This window comes from Haliaeetus albicilla, chromosome W, assembly GCF_947461875.1.
Source record: "Haliaeetus albicilla chromosome W, bHalAlb1.1, whole genome shotgun sequence".
Lineage (NCBI taxonomy): Eukaryota > Metazoa > Chordata > Aves > Accipitriformes > Accipitridae > Haliaeetus > Haliaeetus albicilla.
Window position 1 is genome coordinate 19202041 of NC_091515.1, and position 24582 is coordinate 19226622.

At 38.4% G+C, this 24582-nt stretch overlaps 1 protein-coding gene across 7 annotated transcripts in view; it reads left to right on the forward strand.

Annotated features, from left to right (window-relative positions):
• LOC138683431 (adenomatous polyposis coli protein-like) overlaps nt 1-21872 on the forward strand; it is a 148769-nt gene extending 126897 nt beyond the window's left edge. For 6 of the 7 annotated variants that reach the window (XM_069775168.1, XM_069775166.1, XM_069775165.1 and 3 more), the window contains 4 exons: nt 2099-2176; nt 7235-7351; nt 8357-8571; nt 9088-21872. In XM_069775168.1, coding sequence (XP_069631269.1) covers nt 2099-2176; nt 7235-7351; nt 8357-8571; nt 9088-15640 — 6963 coding nt within the window. In that variant the 3' untranslated portion in view covers nt 15641-21872. The remainder of the gene's footprint in view (nt 1-2098; nt 2177-7234; nt 7352-8356; nt 8572-9087) is intronic. The other variant, XM_069775171.1, reaches the window with a different exon arrangement.
• The last annotated feature ends 2710 nt before the right edge of the window (nt 21873-24582 follow it).

The following is a 24582-nucleotide window of genomic DNA, read 5'->3' on the forward strand; positions in this document are numbered from 1 at the left end:
CCCCTCCAGCCTTCTTGCTGGCTGGGCATGAGAAGCTGAAAAATCCTTGACTTTAGACTAAACATTACTTAGCAACAACTGAAAACATCAGTGTTATCAACATTCTTCTCATACTGAACTCAAAAACATAGCACTATACTAGCTACTAGGAAGACAATTAACTCTATCCCAGCTGAAACCAGGACAATTAGTCTGACAAATTTTTGCAAAGCTCTTCAGCCTGGATACTCTTAAATGTTTGGAGCATGTCTGGCTCATAATGGGTGCTATTTCAAATGACTGGAGAAAATAGATTCCCTAATTTCTACCAAGGACTTTGCTTTCAAAAGATACAAAGTTTTAATAATTTTTTGCCCCAGAGTTTTCCAAGACATGGATATTCAAATAACTTCATTCTGACAAGACTTATCTTTCTACTTTAATGGGAGACACTTCAAGAGTGAATGAAAATTCCATCCCAACAAGCAGTAACTCAAGCAAAAATACCAAGAGTCCTGCATGGATGAACAAAATAGCTCCTGACATAACTCAGATATGAAAAGGAAGCATACAGAAGGTGGAAGCGGAGACAGTTAACCTGCGAGGAATATAGAGACACTGTCTGAGCTTGCAGAGACATAGTTAGGAAAGCCAAAGCCTACCTGGAGTTGAATCTGGTGAGGGATGTCAAAGGCAACAAGAAGGGCTTCTATAAGTACATAGGCAACAAAAGGAAGACTAGGGAAAATGTGGCCCTACTGCTGAAGGAGATGGGAACCTGGTGACACAGATCATCATAGAGAAGCTGATGAAGTATGGGCTGGATGAGCAGACAGTGAGGTGGACTGAGAACTGGCTGAACAGCCAGGCCCAGAGGGTGCTGATCAGTGGCACGAAGTCTAGTTGCAGGCCAGTAACTAGTGGTGTACTCCTGTTCTGCACCGGGCGGGGGGCTGGGACTGTTTAGCCTGGAGAAGAGAAGGCTCAGGGGGGATCTCATCCATGTATATAAATACCTGAAGGGAGGGTGCAAAGAAGACAGAGCCAGGCTCTTTTCAGTGGTGCCCAGGGACAGGACAAGAGGCAATGGGCACAAACTGAAACACAGGAGATTCCATCTGAACATCAGGAAATACTTTTTCACTGTGAGGGTGACTGAGCACTGGAACAGGTTGCCCAGAGAGGTTGTGGATTCTCTCTCCTTGGAGATATTCAAAAGCCATCTGGACATGGTCTTGGGCAACCTGCTCCAGGTGGCACTGCTTGAGCAGGGGGATTGGACCACATATCTTCCAGAGGTCCCTTCCAACCTCAACTGTTCTGTGATTCTGCAAAAATAAAACCAGATTTCATACTACTCACTTTTTACTTGCAGTTTTAAAGAGTGAAACAAATCCCTCCTACAAATGAAGTGCTTCACAAAATACTGCCTCTTAAAATCATCTGATTAGTAATTGCTGCAAGGCTGCAGTTACTGGGTTTATAGCACAAACTAAACTATTCAGTGATGTAAATGTATGCGTTATCCAGCTAATGACTAATGCATTTCTAACATACTTTTGTTTTTGAAGAATTTTCAATTGTGCTTTGTCACAACCATTTTCTAATGTATACCTTACAGTTTTTCAATTACTAGTGTATTCTTAAAAAGTAATTTGGTCTTCAGAAGTCAGGAATGTTGTTGTATTTGTGTCAGTTTTAAATTGTCATATTACTTTTCATATTATGCATATTTGAAAGAAAAAGTATGATTGTGAGACTCAATAGACATCAGGTAACAACACATTGCCAGCTTACAGGTGAGTGTCCAGTTTCATATCTGGGACATAGTGAAGAAGGCTTCTAAACTATTAGTGTTCCAGATTTGGTCCTAGACTTGTTGCCAAAAGTATAAAATTTAGCACAATTTCACCACTTATGTATTTTCCTGAATAGAAACTGATATTTATGCTTAACATTTTAATAATTGTAGATCAAATATCTGTTATTGGAAACATTTTACTAAGCTTTTTTGAAATTCAGAGATTAATAGCTTAAAATATCAAAGAATTATGCACAATCAAGCCACCTAATGTGTCATTTAATACTCTATTTTCATTTTTCACCTGATTTCTAACAGGCTACATTATGTTCTATGAAGGACTGTATGAGAGCTCTTGTAGCCCAATTGAAGTCTGAAAGTGAAGACTTGCAGCAGGTACTTCCTTTTGAGATTAAATATTTCCTTGGCTTGCACATTTCCATCATCTTGCATCCCTTCAATTTCATTGAGTTGTATTAAAATGTTGTATTTCTGCTCTCCTTTCTTTTCACTCATTTGGCCTCTCCATGAATTATTTTTATGCTTGAATTTGTATCTTCTTTCATGACAGCTGGCTGAATATGAGCCAGCAGCGTGCCCAGGTGGCCAAGAAGGCCAATAGCATCCTGGCTTGTATCAGAAATAGTGTGGCCAGCAGGACTAGGGAAGTGATTTTTCCCCTGTACTCGGCACTGGTGAGACCACACCTCAAACATTGTGTTCAGTTTTGGGCCCCTCACTACAGGAAAGACATTGAGGTGCTGGAGCGTGTCCAGAGAAGAGCAACGAAGCTGGTGAGGGGCCTAGAGCACAAGTCTTATGAGGAGCGGCTGAGGGAACTGGGGAAGAGAAGTCTGGAGAAAAGGAGGCTGAGGGGAGACCTTATCGCTCTCTGCAACTACCTGAAAGGAGGTTGTAGTGAGGTGGGTGCTGGTCTCTTCTGTCAAGTAACTAGTCATAGGACGAGAGGAAATGGCCTCAAGTTGTGCCAGGGGAGGTTTAGATTGGATATTAGGAAAAATTTCTTTACTGAAAAGGTTGGCAAGCATTGGAACAGGCTGCCCAGGGAAGTGGTTGAGTCACTATCCCTGGAGGTATTTAAAAGATGTGTAGATGTGGTGCTTAGGGACATGGTTTAGTGGTGGACTAGGTAGTGTTAGGTTAACGGTTGGACTCGATGATCTTAAGGGTCTTTTCCAACCTAAATGATTCTATGATGCTATGTTTCTATGATTTCTGGTGCTCTGTTCATAGAGTGCTTTCTCTTTTTTTAATTAGGCTATCTCTTTGAAATGTTCCATCCTTCCCAGTCTGATTCTCTTTTGTTCATACTCATTCTTATGTTGTCTTGTCAGCATTAACTTTAATGCAAAGTTTGTACCTGTATTTGTTCTGTAAATTATGAAGTACAACTTTGTGGTTATAAAAACGCTTAACTCTGGGTCAAATTGTTTTCTCACCAAAGTATATATATAATCAGCTATAAAACTCACTTTTATGACCCTGATCTGTTAGTGGAAGTCCAGTTTTCAAGATAAATTCGAGCAATCTGAGATTCACTGATTTAGTTTACTAGCGATAGTGCTAATGGACTAGGATTACCCTGAGGGTTAATGGAGTAGTGTGGCATCTGAGGCTCCTCCTACACTAGCAGCAAATAAATAATAGACTAATAACAGTAGAGGAAGCTCTACTTCAAAGGAGAATCTGTATGACACTTGATAAGGTTGTTCTCTTAGTACATATATACCCACTTCTTACACCGGCACCTCCTAGAGAAACTTTGTTCAAGTGTCAGCAAAGTGTTTGGTGTTAAACCAGCATGTGTCTTCTAGTGTCTCATGCTGTGTAAAGAAAAATATTCTGTAAATAAACAGTCTTTTCTTAAATCTTATAAAGTGCTTAGGGTGGTCCTGAGAGTTGAGAGCACAGAACTGTTCTTCAGTGGTGTGGAAGTTAAAATTAAATATGAAATTATAATCCACTTGAATAAATAGATAATGTAAACAAATCAGAATAGCTTTTGGAAAGGGAAACCCCTGTTTTCCTCGCAGTTTGAGTGAATCATCAGAAAATAGATAAAAGAACAATTTTAAGTAAAATTGACTTTCTATCTTAAGACACCATTGACAAAAAGAATTTCCCCACTAGTTGAGAAGCTAAGTAACTATGGTTGAGAAAATAGTTAGAATTACAATAAAGGATACTGGGTACAATCTCTGATTTGTTATTAGGATGGATATTAAGTATATTTAGTACTCTCGAAAAGGAAGTCATCTGCGGGGTGCCAGTGTTGTATAATTATTTAGATTTATCAAGATTAAAGAGGACTGTGAGGAAGCACGGGCAATTCATTATTTAAATGGAAAGTACTGTATGCTGGAAGAAGTAAATGCAACCGTTCATACACATTACTACTTTTCTGAATGGTTGCAGTTCATTTAAAACAAGAGCTTGAAATCACTGTAGTGACAAGTCAACAAAAGCATCTGCTCAATATGCAGCAAGTGTTTAAAAAGCAAAGAATAATTTGCAATAGATAGAATATTTTGTTTTATTTCTGATCAGCTAATGATCAGAAAAATGCAGAAAAGATTTGAGATAGGTAAAATAAGTTATTTTAAACATAGAAAGATGTTTATATTGAAAAACTATTATAAGTATTGAAAGACAGACTGTTTTGGTTGTAAGCAAATGAGGACATGAGAGAGGTAAAACAACATAAAGAATGATGTAACACAGGTAAATTGTGCCAGTTACTCATTTTTATCATTGAAATAAAACCCAACAAATTTAAAATAACCATTAAATGTCAAGACCAATAGTTCAGTAATATTTTTTAAAACTTTGTTAGGGAGGGCCAATTCCAGTATCCCAACAGAGGCGAGGCTGTTGCAGCTCCATTGCCCCCAGATCCAACCAGCAGTGGGGCTAAAATGTATTCCCAGTAGGCACACACACAGAGGACACATATACACCACATATGTACGTAGGTACACGGCTGGCCACAAAGATAACAGACGGACACACAGAGCACTCTCACAATCACAGCAACAGCCTTATCCTGCTCCCCTGTGTGGCTGAGCAGGATGGAGATCCAGTAGTGAGAATATATATATGCATATGTGCAAGGTGGATCCCTCCAGCAGCTGGGCTCAGACACTCACTCTGCCCAGTAGATGGCTCCTGGATCCCAGTCTCCCCAGTTGCTGGCACCTGGACATAGGAGCCCTTGAGACCAAAGCCCTACTTCAGTTGCTGGTACAGACCGTCTCTCTCGTGCGCACGCACACACACAGAGCTGGCCAGGACTTTCCAAGTCCCAATAGCTGACCCCCCCCCCCGTGCTCTTGCCCCTAGAGACAGACAGGTGCTCTCACACACAGAACTGGCCCTTAGAGACCCACTCACCCCCTTGCTCCCAGGCCACTTCACCTATTCACCAGCTAGTCCATCTTGATATTTGCTACTGCTCACACCCTCACTTGCACACTTGCACTCACTCCTGTTACTGTCACCACAGACACATGGGCCCCTATGACCCTCACCCAGGGCATTAGAAAGTTAGAGTTAGTAAGGAATTTAATAAGAAGATAGGAAGATGCAGGAAGAAGATGCATAAGTGTCCTGGTTTCAGCTGGGATGTAGTTAACTGTCTTCCTAGTAGCTGGTACAATGCTATGTTTTGAGTTCAGCATGTGAAGAATGTTGATAACACTGATGTTTTCAGTTGTTGCTCAGTAGTGTTTAGACTACAGTCAAGGATTTTTCAGCTTCTCATGCCCAGCCAGGGCACCTGACCCAAACTGGCCAACAGTGTATTCCATACCATGTGACGTCCCATCTAGTTTAGGAACTGGGAAGTGGGGGGCAGGGATTCGCCGCTCGGGGACTGGCTGGGTGTCGGTCGGCGGGTGGTGAGCAATTGCCCTGCGCATCATTTGTACATTTCAATCCTTTTATTACTACTGTTGTCATTTTATTAGTGTTATCATTATCATTATTAGTCTCTTCTTTTCTGTTCTATTAAATCGTTCTTATCTCAACCCAGGAGTTTTACTTCTTTTCCTGATTTTCTCCCCCATCCCACTGGATGGGGGGGAGTGAGTGAGCGGCTGCGTGGTGCTTAGTTGCTGGCTGGGGTTAAACCACGACAATAAGAGAGATCAAGTGCAGGGTGTAGCCAGACAAGCATACCGACCAGCAAACTATTTATATGAGTCCAGCCCCTCTTATCCCATCATTTCTCTATTTTCCTACACTTGTTTCTCCCCAAATCACCTAGATCTCTCCTTTTCCACTCCTTTGGTTCCTCCTCTAAACATCCCATAATAAGTCCTGTGCAATCCTGAAATGCTCTTCCCTTGCATCCCCTAATGCGTCCTTTACCCCAGGGCAGTAACTCCTCTCAGTCTGAAAGGTGCTTCCGAGAGTGCTTATCTTGATGGGTTTCACACCTGGATAACGGGGCTGATGGCTCTCCTGGGACAGCCTTGGGAGTGTCCTGGACAGGAGGGCCCTTCCTCCGTGTCCTTAATTTGGGTTCCTGTCTGCCACTGTGCATCCCTGTGCTCCTCTGTGCTTCTGCAGAGGGGCCTGTGATGGGCTGCTGGCTCCTGTGATGGGCCTGGGAGGAGCTGGGGCAGGGTATTATTTGGGTGCCCCACCTGCCATTGCCTCTCTGAGCATCTTTGTGGGTGTGTAGATGAGGTTTTATCACATAACCTAACAAGGTTATACACTTTTGTGATAATGAGAACATCCATAGATGACAGTATTCTATCAAATATATTTTTATGAGGGATATACATGCTTACAGCTGCCCATAAATGGATGGAGTTAAATATTTAATGACTGTCCACTGTCTTGACAGTTGCACTTTACTTTGAAGCATCTCAGTCTAGCTGTTGCCAAGGACAAGAACCTAGGCTGAATGGCTACCCATCTTCGATGGATAACTATTCTGATTATAAAAGACACAGTGTATTGATAGAGCTTGATAAACATTAATAAAGGTAATCATACCATACCTCTGAGGGACAGGTTAGTATGATTGTCCTATTTTACAAGTGGAAAAGCTGAGGAAAAAGATTATATAAATCTCTCTCCTGAGACTGCATAATAAGTCTACAGCAGACATCAGAGTAGAGCACAAATCTGAGGTTTTGGTCCAGTTTTTCAGCCAGTGTGGAAAGCAGGGAACCTGCTTTCAAATCTTTATTTATTTTATACACAAAAGCCAGTACCTTTGATCAAACTTAATACTGAAATCTTAGGACAGTCTAGCTGGCAATAGAACAAAAAGTGAATTTCAGCAAAAAAGCTAGTTCAGCAGCTGAACATTGCCACTGTTAATGAATTCTATAGTGTTCCAGAAATCCAGGAAGAAATGCTGATAACCTACTAAAGGAGTAGCTATTTTGAGATACGTTATTTTTCTTTCATGTTTTGCAGGTCGTTGCAAGTGTTTTGAGGAACTTGTCCTGGCGAGCAGATGTAAACAGTAAAAAGACTCTACGTGAAGTTGGAAGTGTGAAAGCATTGATGGAATGTGCTTTAGAAGTTAAGAAGGTATCATATATAAATGATTATGAGCTAAATTTTGGAGGGATTGCATTAATTTTACACAAAATACAAATATTGTTATCCTTTTTTGACATAAGCAGTTAGTCAAATGCTTGCGGTGTTTCAGGTACTTTCCTTTGAAGAAGAGAATTGCTTTGAGTTAACTGGGCAGCAGATCACAACGTAGCAATGACATCTGAGAACTACTAGTGTTTCTGTAATTTTATTTACAAGGGTTGATAGCTTTCACTCTTCAGTTTCATGAGCTGTGCTGTTCCAATAGCCTTTTTTATAATTTTGCAGTTTTAATAAAACCATCTTCTGATTTTGTGAATTTGTCATTCTAGAGATGTCTACTTGATATCCCAACAGGATTATATTCCATCCCAGTGTCCCCTGCCAGCTAATCTACAAACTTTTTACTGTTATGGCAGCTGGCAAGTATTGTGGTGCATATTTCTGAAACTTTCTAGCAAGCAATAGCAAATCCATAGCTGAGGAAAGGAGAGAGAAGCAAACAAAAGTAGTTATGTGTGCACCGCTGCTTGCCTCTAGTTTATCAGCACAGAAAGTAGAGCCTTAAACACACTTAATTCTCATTTGTGAAAAAAAGCTACAGAAATAGTGGCACATGCAGTAAAACAGAAAGCAAAACATTGGTCATCAACATACAACACAGTAGAGGTTTCATGCCAGTCAAAAATCAAAATCTGCAGTAAACTGGAAAGAAGCTAAATTCCATGGTCAATGAATTCTGTTATTTGCAAATCTGGATTAGAATAAGTGAGGCAGTTTGTGTCTCTGAGCTGTATTCTTAGACTGTGTGCAGGTTCAGCAGGAATTATTTCTTTAGGTTATTCTTGGTTCACATTTCCAAAGCTATCTTTGCATCCATGAGAGCTAGAAAAACAAGTTTGTCACTACCTCCTTTGAAGCTAATTTACATACTTCTGAGGGCTTATGATCAATAGTTGAAAACTCTCTAATTCTGTCATTTTATTCTTCTCCTAGGAATCCACCCTAAAAAGCGTTTTGAGTGCCTTATGGAATTTGTCAGCACACTGTACTGAGAACAAAGGTGATATATGTGCTGTTGATGGTGCTCTTGCATTTCTAGTTGGTACCCTGACATACCGGAGCCAAACAAACACTTTAGCCATTATAGAAAGTGGAGGAGGAATATTAAGAAATGTTTCTAGCTTAATTGCTACTAATGAGGAACACAGGTGAATATACATTCTATTTTTCTGAGAATCAGTAGTGGTACCAAAAGTATATTGAATAGTTTGTATGACCAAGTCTTAATATGAATGCATGTTTTAAGTATAGTAATTAAGCATTCATTTTTTAATGGATTTGATAAGGCAAGTATTTAATTTAGATAACAGGAATATGCAAAAGGATTAATATATCTGCTGCTTGTTAAATGATGAATTGTACTAAAAGCTTTTCCTGGAAAGAGAGAGGAAATTCATAAGTTATTATCAGCCATAGGAAACCACCTGGAATGGTTTATATGGAGAGGATAGTGTGGGAGCAAACTGTTCATATTTGTATAGGATTTGATTAACATTCACATGAAAATTTGAGGAAAAAATAAGATGAATTTGCACTGAAGAATTCATAATTATCCTTACTATGGATTAAACTTGCCTATAGCATAATAGGTTTTTGTTTTGCTTCATCTCTTATCCTTTTGAAATGTCACTTAATGATTTTTGTTTTCAATCACTCAACACCAGGCAAACCTTGCGAGAGAACAGCTGCTTACAAACCTTGTTACAGCATTTGAAGTCACACAGTTTGACAATAGTCAGCAATGCATGTGGGACCCTGTGGAATCTTTCTGCACGAAATGCAAAAGATCAGGAGGCACTGTGGGACATGGGAGCAGTGAGCATGCTCAAAAATCTCATTCACTCAAAACACAAAATGATAGCAATGGGCAGTGCTGCAGCTCTAAGAAACCTGATGGCAAATAGGCCAGCAAAATACAAGGATGCCAACATTATGTCTCCAGGATCAAGCTTACCATCTCTTCATGTTAGAAAACAAAAGGCACTGGAAGCAGAATTAGATGCTCAGCATTTATCAGAGACTTTTGACAACATAGATAATTTAAGCCCAAAAGCATCTCACCATAATAAGCAGAGACATAAGCAAAATATATACAATGAGTATGTTTTGGATTCCAGTCGACATGATGATGGGATTTGCAGATCAGAGAGTTTTAATACTGGTCATATGACTACACTTTCACCATATTTAAATGCTACAGTATTGCCTGGCTCCTCTTCCTCTAGTAGAGGAAACATAGAAAACTCTCGATCTGAGAAAGACAGAAGTTTCGATATGGATGGAGCAGTAGATTTAAATAGCTATCATCCAGTTACAGAGAATACTGGGAACTCCTCTAAGAGAACAGGAATGCAGATTACTGCTGCAGCTCAGATTGCCAAAGTTATGGAAAAAGTAACAAGCATGCATATTCCACAAGAAGACAGAAGTTCTTGTTCCACTTCTGAAATGCACTGTTTGACAGAAGACAGAAATGTCCCAAGAAGAACATCTGCTGCCCATACTCACTCAAATACATACTTTCCTAAATCTGAGAATTCAAACAGGACATGTCCTACGCTTTATACAAAAATGGAATACAAGAGAGCTTCAAATGATAGTTTAAATAGTGTCAGCAGCAGTGATGGCTATGGTAAAAGAGGCCAAATGAAACCTTCTGTTGAATCTTACTCGGAAGATGATGAAAGTAAATTTTGTAGTTATGGTCAATACCCAGCTGACTTGGCACATAAGATACATAGTGCAAATCATATGGATGACAATGATGAAGAGCTAGACACTCCTATTAATTATAGTCTTAAATATTCAGATGAACAGTTAAATTCTGGAAGGCAAAGTCCCTCTCAGAATGAAAGATGGGCAAGGCCTAAGCATATAATAGATGATGAAATAAAACAAAACGAACAAAGGCAGTTAATGAGCCAAAATGCAACTTATTCCACATACACTGAAAGTGGAGATGATAAGCACATGAAATATCAGTCACCTTTTGGACAGCAAGAGTGTGTTTCTTCTTTTGCATCAAGAGGATCCAATGGTTCAGAGCAGAGCAGAGTAGGCTCAACTCTTGGAATGAATCAAAAAGTAAACCAGTCCTTGTGCCAGGTTGATGATTATGACAATGATAAGCCAACCAACTATAGTGAACGCTACTCTGAGGAGGAACAACACAAAGAGGAAGAAGACAGACCAACCAATTACAGCATAAAGTACAATGAAGAGGAACATCATGTTGATCAGCCTATTGATTATAGTCTAAAATATTCAACAGAAATTCATCCCTCTTCTCAGAAGCCATCTTTTGCTTTTTCAAACAGTTCATCAGTGCAAAGCACTAAAACTGATCATATTTCCTCAAGCTGTGGGAACATATCAACCCCTTCAGGTAGTTCAGAGAGACAGAATCAGCTTCGCCCAAGTTCTGCACAGAGTAGAAGCAGTCATGCTCAGAAGACTGCCTCCTGTAAGACTCCCTCTATTAATCAGGAAACTATACAAACTTACTGTGTGGAAGATACACCAATATGTTTTTCAAGATGTAGCTCTTTGTCGTCTTTGTCATCAGCTGAAGATGAAATAGGACGTGATCAATCCACGCATGTGACAGATGCTAATAACACATTACAGAGAGCAGAACTAAAGGAAAACAATGGGATTCTGTCTACAGAAGGTGCAGTAAGTGAAGTCGCATCAGCACCTCAGCACATCAGAACAAAATCTAGTAGACTTCAGACTCCTAGTTTATCTCCTTCTGACTCTTCTAGACATAAAGCTGTTGAATTTTTTTCAGGTGCCAAATCTCCCTCAAAGAATGGTGCACACACTCCTAAAAGTCCACCAGAACATTACGTGCAGGAGACTCCACTCATGTTTAGCAGATGTACTTCTGTAAGTTCCCTGGATAGTTTTGAAAGCCATTCAATTGCTAGTTCAGTTCAAAGTGAGCCTTGCAGTGGAATGGTAAGTGGTATTATAAGTCCCAGTGATCTTCCAGACAGCCCTGGACAAACAATGCCTCCAAGCAGAAGTAAAACTCCCCCCCCTGCTCAAGGAGCTCAAGTAAAGAAGGAAGTAGCTAAAGGCAAAGTACCTAATGCAGAAAAGAGAGAGTCTGGTCCTAGACACGTAGCTATAAATGAAGCTGTTCAAAGAGTTCAGGTACTGCCAGATGCTGATACATTATTACATTTTGCCACAGAAAGTACACCAGATGGATTTTCTTGCTCTTCTAGCCTAAGTGGTCTGAGTCTTGATGAACCGTTTATACAGAAAGATGTAGAGTTAAGAATAATGCCTCCTGTACATGAAAATGAACATGGAAATGAAGCAGAACCTGAACAGCCAGATGATACAAAGGATAACCAAGAGAAGAAAGCAGAGAAGCCTACTGAAGCAGAAAAAAACATTATGGATGATTCCGATGATGATGATATTGAAATATTGGAAGAATGTATTATATCTGCAATGCCAACAAAATCTTCACGTAAAGCCAAAAAGCCTTCTCAAGCATCTGCTTTAAAAATATCTCCTCCTGTAACCAGAAAGCCAAGCCAACTGCCAGTTTTCAAACTTTTGCCTTCACAAACTGGATCGCAATCCCAAAAGCGTGTGAGTTTTACACCTGGAGATGATATGCCATGGGTATATTTTGTTGAGGATACACCAATAAATTTTTCAACAGCTACATCTTTGAGTGACCTCACAATAGAATCACTACCAAATGAGTTGGCCAATGTAGAGAATGTGGGTACAAGGGCAGAGTCAGGGGATTTTGAAAAGAGAGACACCATTCCTACAGAAGGTATAAGTACAGATGACTCTCAGAGAGCAAAAAGCTCAACTAGGACTGCCCCAGGACTGGATGATGACAAAACAGAAGAGGGTGATATTCTGGCCGAATGCATTAACTCAGCTATGCCAAAAGGAAAAAGTCACAAACCTTTCAGAGTGAAGAAGATAATGGATCAAATTCAACAAGCATCTTTATCTGTAAGTAACAAAAATCAGTCAGAATGTTATAAAAAGAAGCCAACATCACCAGTAAAGCCCATTCCCCAAAATAATGAATATAGAGCACATGTAAGAAAAAACACAGAGCCTAAAAGCTATATTAATAATGAAAGAAGCTATTCAGAGAACAGAGACACAAAGAAACAGAATCTTAAAAATAATTCAAGATATTTTAGTGACAAACTTCCAAATAATGAAGAGCATGTAAAAGGAAGCTTTGCATTTGATTCCCTTCATCATTACACACCTATTGAGGGAACTCCTTATTGTTTTTCACGGAATGATTCTCTAAGTTCTTTAGATTTTGATGATGATGATGTTGACCTTTCAAGGGAGAAGGCAGAATTGCGAAAAGGAAAAGCAAAGGAAACAGAAACTGAAGACTGCACTAATACAGAACAGCCTTCAAATCAGCAACCAAGTAATAGGACACAAGTTTGTCAAAAATACCCAACAGGCAGAAGCCAACCTAAAACTTTCTCTCAGTCAACTAAAGATATTCCAGACAGAGGAGCAGCTACAGATGAGAAAATACAGAATTTTGCTATTGAAAACACACCTGTGTGTTTTTCTTGCAATTCATCTCTTAGTTCCCTCAGTGATATTGATCAAGAAAACAACAAAAAAAGTGAACGTGCAAAACAAACTGAGGTTCCTGATTCACAGATAGAATCAAATAGACCTCAGACTTCTGGTTATGCACCTAAAGCATTTCATGTTGAAGATACTCCTGTATGTTTCTCTAGAAACAGTTCTCTCAGTTCTCTTAGTATTGACTCAGAAGATGATCTGTTGCAGGAATGCATTAGTTCTGCTATGCCTAAAAAGAAGAAACCCTCAAAAGTAAAGAGTGAAAGTGAAAAAAATAATTCCAGAAATATGGGTGATATATTGGCAGAAGATTTAACACTGGATTTGAGAGAGATACAGAGGCCAGATTCAGAACATGGTTTCTCACCTGATTCAGAGAACTTTGATTGGAAAGCTATACAAGAAGGTGCAAATTCTATAGTTAGTAGCTTGCATCAAGCTGCAGCTGCTGCATCACTGACTAGACAAGCTTCATCAGACTCTGACTCTATCCTTTCATTAAAATCTGGTATTTCTCTAGGATCACCATTTCATCTTACCCCAGACCAAGAAGAAAAGCCTTTTACTAGTAATAAAGGTCCAAGAATTCTTAAGCCAGGAGAGAAGAGTACATTGGAGTCTAAAAAAGTAGAATCTGAAAATAAGGGAATCAAAGGAGGAAAAAAGGTATATAAAAGTATAATTACAGGAAAAGCTTGCTCCAAATCAGAAGTTTCAAGTCAGTTAAAGCAACCACAGCAAACAAGTATGACTTCAATTTCACGTGGTAGGACAATGATTCATATTCCTGGAGTTCGAAATAGTTCCTCAAGTACTAGTCCTGTTTCCACAAAAGGTCCCCCACTAAAAAATACAAACTCCAAGAGTCCCAGTGAAGGCCAAAGTTCCATTACTTCTTCAAGAGGACTCAAGTTATTAGTGAAACCTGAGTCAGCTCCTGTAACTAGGCAACCATCTCAACAGAGCGGATCAAGTAAAGGACCTTCTAGATCAGGATCTAGAGACTCTACTCCTTCTAGACCTCAACAGCAGCCATTAAGCAGGCCTCTGCAATCTCCAGGTCGAAACTCAATTTCCCCAGGAAGAAATGGTATAAGTCCTCCCAACAGACTTTCTCAGTTGCCAAGGACATCATCTCCTAGTACAGCTTCAACTAAATCTTCAAGTTCAGGAAGAATGTTATATACAGCACCAGGCAGGCAGATGAGCCAGCAAAACCTTACAAAGCAAACTGCTTTACCTAAGAGTACCAGTAGCATTCCCAGAAGTGAGTCTGTTTCAAAAGGATTAAACCAAATTCTCAATAGTGGTGGATCAAACAAAAAGGCTGAACTATCCAGAATGTCATCCACAAAATCTAGCGGAAGTGAATCTGACAGATCTGAAAGACCTGTTCTGGTTCGTCAGTCAACTTTTATTAAAGAAGCTTCAAGTCCAACTCTAAGACAGAAATTAGAAGAGTCTGCTTCATTTGAATCTCTGTCTCCTTATAGGCCAGGCTCTCCCACTAGGTCCCAAATACAGACTCCAGTTTTAAGTCCATCTCTTCCCAATATGTCTTTATCCACTCATTTAACTGCCCAGACTAGTGGTTGGCAAAATTTACCTCCTAATCTGAGTCCTTCTGCAGAATATGATGGGAGACCAGCAAAACATCATAACATAGCTCGTTCTCATTCTGAGAGTCCATCTAGATTGCTAATCAATAGATCAGGAACATGGAAGCGTGAACATAGTAAGCATTCCTCATCACTTCCTCGTGTAAGCACTTGGCGAAGAACTGGAAGTTCTTCCTCAATTCTGTCAGCTTCTTCAGAATCCAGTGAAAAGGCAAAAAGTGAAGATGAAAAGCAACATGGAAGTTCTATTTCTAGACACAAACAAAGTAAAGAAAGTCAAGCACCAACAAAAGGTACTTGGAGAAAAATAAAAGAAAATGAAATTCCTCAAATAAAGAATGATCCTCAGTATTCTTCCTCAGGTGCAACAAATGACTCTGATTCCAAACCTCTAATTTATCAGATGGCACCAGCTGTCTCTAAGACAGAGGATGTGTGGGTGAGGATAGAGGACTGCCCTATTAATAAACCTCGATCTGGAAGATCCCCAACTAGAAATACTACTCCTGTTATTGATGGTGTTTCAGAGAAAGGGAGTGTGAATGATAAAGATTCTAAAGAGATTAATGAAAAACAAAATCCAGGGAATGGAAATGTTCCTGTTTGTACCATTGCTTTAGAAAATTGTCCAAACTCTTTCTTTCAGATAGACAGTCCAGATAAGAAAGGAACGGAAGCAAAACCTGTACAGAATAATCCTGTTCCTGCACCAGAAAATAATGAAAGTACTGTTAGTGAGCGTACACCATTCAGTTCCAGTAGCTCAAGCAAACATAACTCCCCCAGTGGTACTGTTGCAGCAAGAGTGACTCCTTTCAACTACAGTCCAAGTCCCAGGAAGAGTAGTGCGGACAACAGTTCTGCTCGGCCATCACAAATACCAACGCCAATAAATAACAGTACAAAGAAACGTGACTCAAAGACTGAAAATACAGACTCCAGCAGAACTCAGAGCCCTAAACGTCATTCTGGCTCTTACCTGGTGACTTCTGTTTAAGTAAATAAAAAAATAAATGCAATAGATGTATTATATACAGCAGCTATTTAGAAATTTTGTTTCAAATGAAACTTTAAAAGAATGGGTGTTGGTTTTATTTGTTGTTTTTATCTTTTGTAAATAGGTTTGATTCTTGTTAGGGGGTCCTTGTTCTGGAAGCCATATTTGATAGTATACTTTGTCTTCACCAGTAATATTTTGGAGGAATGCCTAATTGACAGCTTGGAATAAAATTGCTAATGCAATTATATTTGTACAGTATGTTTATCATATTTAATTAGCATCCCATCCCATAATCCTTTAAACATTGCTTGTCTTGAAATCATGAGCATTACAGATAGAGATGATACAGTCATATTGCTTTATCAATTGTTTATGGATTACAGACTGACTAAACTACATCAGGGAAGAATTCGTATTATTTATGAAAAAAAGTAACTCAGTTTTAGTATTTGTGAATCCTTCTAACACAATAATTAATCATGTGGCTGTGAAATTCACAGTACTATGGTTTCTGCTGAACAAGTTTTCCCAGCCTGCTTTCCTGCATGAATAGAACTGATCGTTCATTTTCTGAACTAATGATTAACATTTCTGTGGTCACATAATGTGCATAGATAGTTATGGTGCAACAATTTGCACTTTCTTTGTGCTCCACAAAAAAATGGACAACTGTGTAACTGTAAAACCTTGAACAAAATTATTTTACCTGAACTAGATTTTATCTTAAAGTAAGTAGAATTTTTTTGCTATGCTGTAACTTGTTATATATTCTGGTACTTGACGTGAGGTGGCTGCTCTTCTGTTAATGAGACATGGGTGATGTCTCAACAGAGACTAAAATAAACATTTCAGAATAAATTATTACTATATGTAAATTGTATGTGTTACTTCTGCATTACATAAAAACATATTTTATTTTGAGATGTCACCTTATAATGTGTTGTATAATGCACTTACACTTAAGGCCTGATCCAGCAGAATCTTGCACCTCTGATATTCACTCTTCTTTATCACTGACAAATGGCTGTTGTAGGATGCTTATACCCACTGCAGGATCAGGCCCTAGGTCTTCTGTACTATATTTGCAATTGAGACAGTTTCACACATCTCAGGTGCATAACAAGGCTAAAAGCAGGGTATTTACAGAAGCCAAGCAGTATAATTGTTTTCATGACTGCAAGCCTGAAACAATATTGGATTTTAAAAAAAAACCCACATTTTTGTTTTATAAATATTACTTTTAATTGGGGAAAATAATGTACAATGTGAAATAGTGACTATAAGATGAAACTTTAATTTATTTGAAATCTTAATGCATTTATTTATTTTTTAAAAAATGATCAAGGGAAAATATTGCAAAAATCCTATGACAAGAAATGTGTTATCATAGTGGAAAAAGTTTTATATGGAAACCAGGACATTTGCTGCCACAGGCCTTTTTGATGTGAATATGGTTTGTGCTAAAACCTTTAAAAATATAGCCTGAATTTAGATGAGATTTGGGTCAAGGTAGAAACACTTAGGAGATAACATAACATTTGCCATTTTGTGCATGATTGAATGAACCATGAAATGGTATCTCAGTTTTGTTGTATCTTGACTATTCTAAATTTAGCATTCTAAATAATTGGTAATCAGGTTTCAAAATGCCCTGATTTCAGGAAGCACTGAAATAGAGCAATTTAACTTTATGGTATCTTTAACACAATTGCAGACTGTATCACATCTGTGGCTTTTGTACTTCATCTGATACTGAAATGAATCTATTTTTATCTTAAATTCAGCATATGTCATGCACTTTTTATGAACAGAAATGAGATACTATCAGCAGACAGAAATCAATTTAGATTAGTTTAAAAGCCAATAACAAAATATCTTTTTGGAAGAAGTGGTATCTTATTTGCTCTTTTGTTCTTTGTCTCCCATCAAATTTGCTTATAGACGTGCCATACTTCTGTATCATCTGGTGAATCTGTAAACAAACAGCACTCCTCATGTTAACATTTAAAATATTTTCTATATAGTAGTCCTCACAAAACCTTTGATATGAATGTTATTGTCCTTTTAAAGATGAAATAGAGACAGAGGGAGATTATGTGATTTGTTCAAAGTCAAGACTTTGCATTGGAGTAGAATACAGAACACCATCCCTGTGTTTAAAATGCAAGAAAATTTTTCTTATAAATGATGTGATTTTTTTTTTGTGCTGGGTTTTTAACTATTAATTTGAAGGTATACCACGTAATCCAGGATTGTCAGTTAATGTCAGCTTTACATCTACATCCTGTTGATTTAAGAGTTTAAAGTTAAATTGAATCCATATAAAGAAATTCTGGTTTCAGTTTTATAACAAAATAATTGTATGTGTATCAAACACCAGAATGTCTTTGAAAATTATAATGGCTTCTCTAGGTAGTCTTGGAGGTACTTCATGATCATTATAATTGGGAAGTTTCTCTTAATATCCTCATAACTAGCTTATATTTGTAGCAAAGATAGGTAAGTTAAACTTTCCAACTATAAGGGTAGTGAAACACTAAAATATGCTTCCCATGGGAGTTGTTAAATTTTCATTATAGAAGTTTTAAGAGGTTTAGCAAACATCTCTCAGGGATGGACTTTAGTATATTTCATATTGCCTGTATGCAGAGAGATGGGCTTAGGTGACCTTTTGAAATCCCTTCCAGACCTACATTTCTCTGATTCTATATCTAAAATGCTTAGTATGCATTAAGAGCCTTTTTGAATATTTAAGGACATCCATGATGTTTGATTTATGTTAGTGATTAGGATACAAAGTTATGATGCCTAAGATTAATGATAGCCATATTTGGTTTATGCTGCTAAAGATTTACTCTTCTTCCTTGGTTTTATTTCTATGACGTCACCACAGCAGGTGACAGGACATTATGTCAAGGCAAAAGGAGGAAAAGCAAGGAGCAAAGGAAACCAAGACTCATTTTGCTGTTCTTCTGAGATGCACTGCCTTTATTTCTCTAGATTTTGGCAGAACTTTTGCGATTTGTATGTAGACCTTTAGTTGTCCTTACCATTTCCAGTACATATCAAACTTGGACTTGAAAATCAGTTTACACTTTAAATATATTCATAAAGCTGATTTCAGACTGACAGCTTTGTCCTCTTGTGAAAACTGGAAACCTGACCTCCCCACAAATTCTAATTAGTTCATTGTTTTAAATGTACATTCATTTTAGTTTCTCTCTGGAAGTTACATAAGTGTGCCATAGTAAGATTATTGCTCAATTTCTGTGAAAGCTCTTCTGACTAAATATTGCAGACTTGAAAAGGGAACTAAACTATTTATATTTTTCATGTGAAATTCTCTATCAGAATATTTCCCCCTGTGAAAGCTTAAACATAATTCTCAAAACTCTTTCTCAGAGATGCCAGCTTAGATGCCAGGATTTCCTGACATGACTGGAATATTGTTTCAAGCAAGACTTGGCTTCAGAATACAAATATAGTTTATACTGTATTCTTCAATGTGGACTATCTCTGATAGCTTTGGGGAAGTTAATTGTTGTGTCTTGGGCAAAGGGGAGAAAAGGAAATAATTGATAATTTCAGACTGTCAGCCATACTTCCCCAGGGATATACTTTCATATCTTCTCCAATAAAGTACATAAACTGCGTAGGAAGGACAATAACATTTGTCCGCAAATTAATGAGATTTTATTTTTAAAGTATACCAGTAGGCCATGAAACTGAAAAAACTTATGTATGCTAATCTGACAGCTGAATTCTTTAATCTTCACTTCAGAATATTTCCTAGCTGTCTGTCTGTGTCCCCTCCCCAGAGGTAAGAGAAATGGGGATTACCAAGAAGATAATAAGCAGTTTATTAATAGATGTCTTCGCTCTTTTTTAAGGGTAAAGACTGCATGTTGTTTCTGAACTGAAGTAGCAGCTTACACTGTTGAAAGAAGTTTCCTTCTCCTTTCCCATGCTCCTGACTGCTCCTGCAGTCTGGCACTCGTCCGACCCTTCAGTGAGCCAATTCAACTCTTACCTGACAGAATTGGCAGGGGAATAAGATTAGTGCTGCTTTAGTGCATTGAAGTGCTGCCTGAGCCAGCAGAAAGAAGATTGCAAACAGCTAGGACTGATGGGAGGAGAGGGTGGGATAGCTTCCTTTATGGGTGGTGAGTGTTATATTGGAACAAACCATTACGTGAAATTTTAAACTGGTATGCCAAGCTTCAGAACTGTTTTTCATCCTTTTTGAGACAGCAAAAACATATTAAAGTTTTGGACTCTAACTGTTGTTCACTCTGAACTGCCTAATAGCCCCAAGCACTTTGCATTTAAACATATTATGTTCCAGACAAGTCTTTATCCTGGAAACTCTCACAAGTTTCTGCAGAAGTATTATGTTAATCTATAGTTTGTGTTCATAGAAAATAAATTTTTCTTCATCAAAACTTTCCAAAGGACCAATTTTTCTACCATATAGAAACTTCTGGATGACAAATTTTAAATTTGGAATATTGCATCCAATAAAAAGATTTACTGCAACTAGTTGTTTTCTCAAAGAGGCTTGAAGGGGGGGAAACATATCCCTTCCCTAATGAAGACAGTACTACTTTTAGGGATGATTTGGAAAATGTTTAGGTGAACTCTTAGAAGCTCCTGTATTCTCTTTTTACTAGATGCCTCCCAAACTTTTTTCTCACCTAGCTCTCATTAAATAATATGAACAGCTGTAAGAGTGTTTCTAAAATCCCATGTAGACTTCCACCTAAACATAACCTCATATACCTACTGTAATGTCTTGCAGTCTCATCCACCTGACAGCTTTGTTCTTGATGAGATGTGTGATCCAGATAAAGCTGTGAATTAGAAGTGAATTGTCAGTCAATAAGCAGCCTGACTTCCTCCAAATGCTTACAACTTTGAGGACTTTCTTGATACCAAATCACCCAAATGTATTCACTCTTTGCTTCCACAGCCATGTCCTTTGCACTTTTAAGTATAACCTGAAAAAATGCTTATGCTTTTTTTTTTTTTCATTTCAAATCACATATAGAAACTTCATCCCTGCTTCATGGTTTCCTGTATACAGAATAACAGATTGTATCTGTAAATATGTTTATAGAGAATGTTAATGTAGTTAAGGTTGAGGTTTTGGTCAAAGTGGTAAGTTGATTGGTTATGTGTTGTGTTTGGTTACATATTGGAAGTGCAAGGGAATTTACAACAGTACTGTAGGTGTCTGAATGAATTGGTAATGTCCAGATTAATATAAGGTGTGGTTTTAATACCTAGGTTTTCTGCTGTCAACTTTCAGTCTACCAGATGTGCTATTTACTTATTGGAAGACTGGGTAATGCTTCCCTAGCAAAGTTTTGCAAGTGATCTATTTCTCATGAAATTTCCAAACAGTTCTGGGTTTATGTATTTATGAATTTCTGTCACTTCAAGATTTGAGGAAAGTCTTCTAATTTTGCTGTCTGTGCAAGCATCCTTTGCCTGAGTGGCTGTAGAATTGCAATTAGGATATTATGAAGATTTAGAGGGAGCTTGTTCACTCAGTGAAATGCACTTCTGTCCAGAGTACAAGCCCAAGACCTACGTACAAACTGAATATCTCTTATGCCCTACTTCTTGGTGGGATTTAAGATGCATAAAGCTTGTGCTGGTTCTCTGCAAAGAATTAAATCATCATCCTCTGAGTTTGGATGCATTTTCCCACCTGTAAATGTTTCTCTTTAACAACTCAGCCCACAATTCTTTCCTTTGGTTTTGTTGTTTGCTTCTGCCTGAGATGCATTACTGTTTATATCCTAACTCTGTAATTAATTCTTCTTTCAGCTATTATAATGTATTTTGTTTCACAGTATACTAATTCTGAATTTAGTCTTGCTATGCATAACTTATTTATTACTTGCAGTGTTATATAAAATTTCCTCTTGATTGTACCTTGTCATTCTTTTCTTGGCTACTGCTAGAAGTTATGTGTCATTTTTCTGTATTAAAATACAATTTAATTAAAAAGGAACTTGCTGTAAAGGTACTCAGGCAATGATAGAGTGTATCAGAACTAATGTCTTAAAAACCCATTTTGTTTCATTTTGGTGGTAGTCACATGTTTCATATAAACAAGTGGAAAAAAGACAGAGAAACATAGAATTCACCAGTAGAGCTCTCTGTTCTCTTGCATGTTTCATTTTAAAATGAACTAACAGAATAAAATCTAGTTCCAACATGATGTAAGTCCATAATCTGTCTCCGTTATTTACAAGAGCTTCACAGGAGATCTTGTTTAATTATGACTTTTAAGCACAGTAGAGACTCAGTTAACTCCTAAGTCTTTCTTTTACATAATGAATGCAATTCTTTAGTCTCTAATTAGAGACTATTAAGGGACATAGATTAGTTGGATTCCCAACACACACATATTTATATACATGTACATATTTTGCACTCTTTTGTTCACTTTACGCTTTGACATATAGTTAGAAGCATTTAAATGAAAAAAAGATGCAGTTAGTAAGATCCTATGTTTTCTAATACATGTAACTGTTCATAGTTTAGAAGATGAGTTCCAATTTCAAGATCAATAAGTTCAGTTGACTGATTAGCTGGTACTTTATTTTGTAAGTGTTCTAGAGAAAAATGAATTTTTAATATTGATATATATAATAAAGGAAATTACCTTACTAGTAATTTTTTTTAAAGCTAGATTACATTTCATAGCCAGAATGTAGAAAGGGCATTATTGCTATCACCTGCTCTTTAGAGTCAATAAGGATTAAAAAACCTAGGAGATTTTGACTGATTACATTTAATACAAATTAGCTTATGGCTGTCCCATCTAACTCGGTGGGCTCAGGGGAGGTGATCTTTTAGATAGTTCATTGCCACACACAGGAGTCACGACAGTGACTCAGGAGGGACAGGGAAAATTTCAACACCCCGTTTCACTCAGCAAATCCCAGAGCAGGAGTCACGACAAAGGCTCCTAAATGCTCAAAATATGTTTTATTTAATGTTGACTTATAACACAAGTGTGGCTAAATTTGGCATAGCAGATATTTTGAATAAAAAACTTGACACCTAACAGCTGTAGCAACATTCCTAAGAACAAGGTAGGAGGAAGAAAAAAGATAAGAGAGAGAGAAAGAGAAAAAAGAAGAGGTAAGCATCACCACCCTTGGATCCAACGAAGAGAGTCTTTGTAGTAACTGTCTGGATTCCTCAGGCAGTAGGCATGCATCTGGGGGTTGGTCTGCCCCACTTTTATACCCTTGTCCGAGAGCCCTTCACCCATGCGTTGTGGGGTTTTATGCCCACTTATCCCATTTAACTTGTTTACACAACTGCCGTGGTAAGGGCTCGTAGCAAAACTCCGAAGCTGTGAGAAAATGTCTGAAGCACAACTGCTAGAAAACTTCCCAGAAAAAGACAATCACTAGAAAGCCTCCCAGAAACAGTTCACTACCCCACCTCCACAGGGCATGTCCTGTTTTGGCTGCTTGCGGCTACCTGCTTGGTTGTTTGAGACAAAATGCTTGCCAGTCTTTCACAGTCTCTCGGTCTCTGTTGTGGTTTAACCCCAGCCAGTAACTAAGCACCATGCAGCCGCTCACTCACTCCCCCCGCACCCAGTGGGATGGGGGAGAGAATCGGGAAAAAAAGTAAAACTCATGGATTGAGATAAGAACAGTTTAATAGAACAGAAAGGAAGAAAATAATGATAATAATAACAATACTAAAATGACAATAATAATAATAAAAGAACTGGAATATACAAAACAAGTGATGCACAATGCAATTGCGCACCACTCGCCAACCGATGCCCAGTTAGTTCCTGAGCAGAAATTCTCCTAGCCCCACTCCCCCCAGTTTATATACTAGGCATGACATCACATGGTATGGAATATCCCGTTGGCCAGTTTGGGTCAGCTGTCCTGGCTGTGTCCCCTCCCAACTTCTTGTGCCCCTCCAGCCTTCTTGCTGGCTGGGAATCAGAAGCTGAAAAATCCTTGACTTTAGACTAAATATTACTTAGCAACAACTGAAAACATCAGTGTTTTATCAACATTCTTCTCATACTGAACCCAAAACATAGCACTGTACCAGCTACTAGGAAGACAATTAATTCTATCCCAGCCGAAACCAGGACAGCATCCACCCCTTATTCTATACCATTTATGTCATGCTCAGGTCCCATACTTTCCATTACATCCTACTCCATCATCAGCATCTTTTCCATCCTTCGAGAGAGAGATATATATATGTATACACACACAGAGATATCATTCCCTTAGTCTATGGGCCATGTTTGTAAAATGTTTGTTGAGTTCATCTAGTCCATGACTTTGGACTCCATCTGTCATACCAGTCTTTCTGGGCAGGAGGGATGGTGCAAAGTCCTCTCAGTCTGCAGAGCAGGATCGGGCTTCAGTGCGGTGTGGCGAGTGGGTGACATTGGGCACAGCAGGAGGATGGTGTGCACCGTTGGATTGTTGCATGCTGAAGTCAGTTCTGGTTCCATCACTCTTGTGTTTCGCTCAGTTTTATCAAAGTTCATTCTTGCTTGATCCAGGTGATTCTTACTATAGTACTATGGATATAGCATATAACAATTATAGTAATGATAACATACAGTGGCAGGGTTATATAGCAACTAATATCATACAGTTTAATTCTGGCTATTTTCACCTAAAATCAAATCCCCTTGAGGCACACATCGGACTTCTCCATCTTTTCGCATCACCCACCAAGTGCACCCAGGTCCTTGAGCAAAAGCAGTCCCACAAATGGGTTTGCCTTTGCCTGAGGTAGGAGTAACCCAGACTGTCTTCCCTAACATATTTTTTCATGTGCATTACAGGGACTTTATCCCCTTCTACAGTATGTAGAAATTCTGATTGGGCAGGGCCACTCCGATTGGCAGATCCTCTGGTGTTGACTAA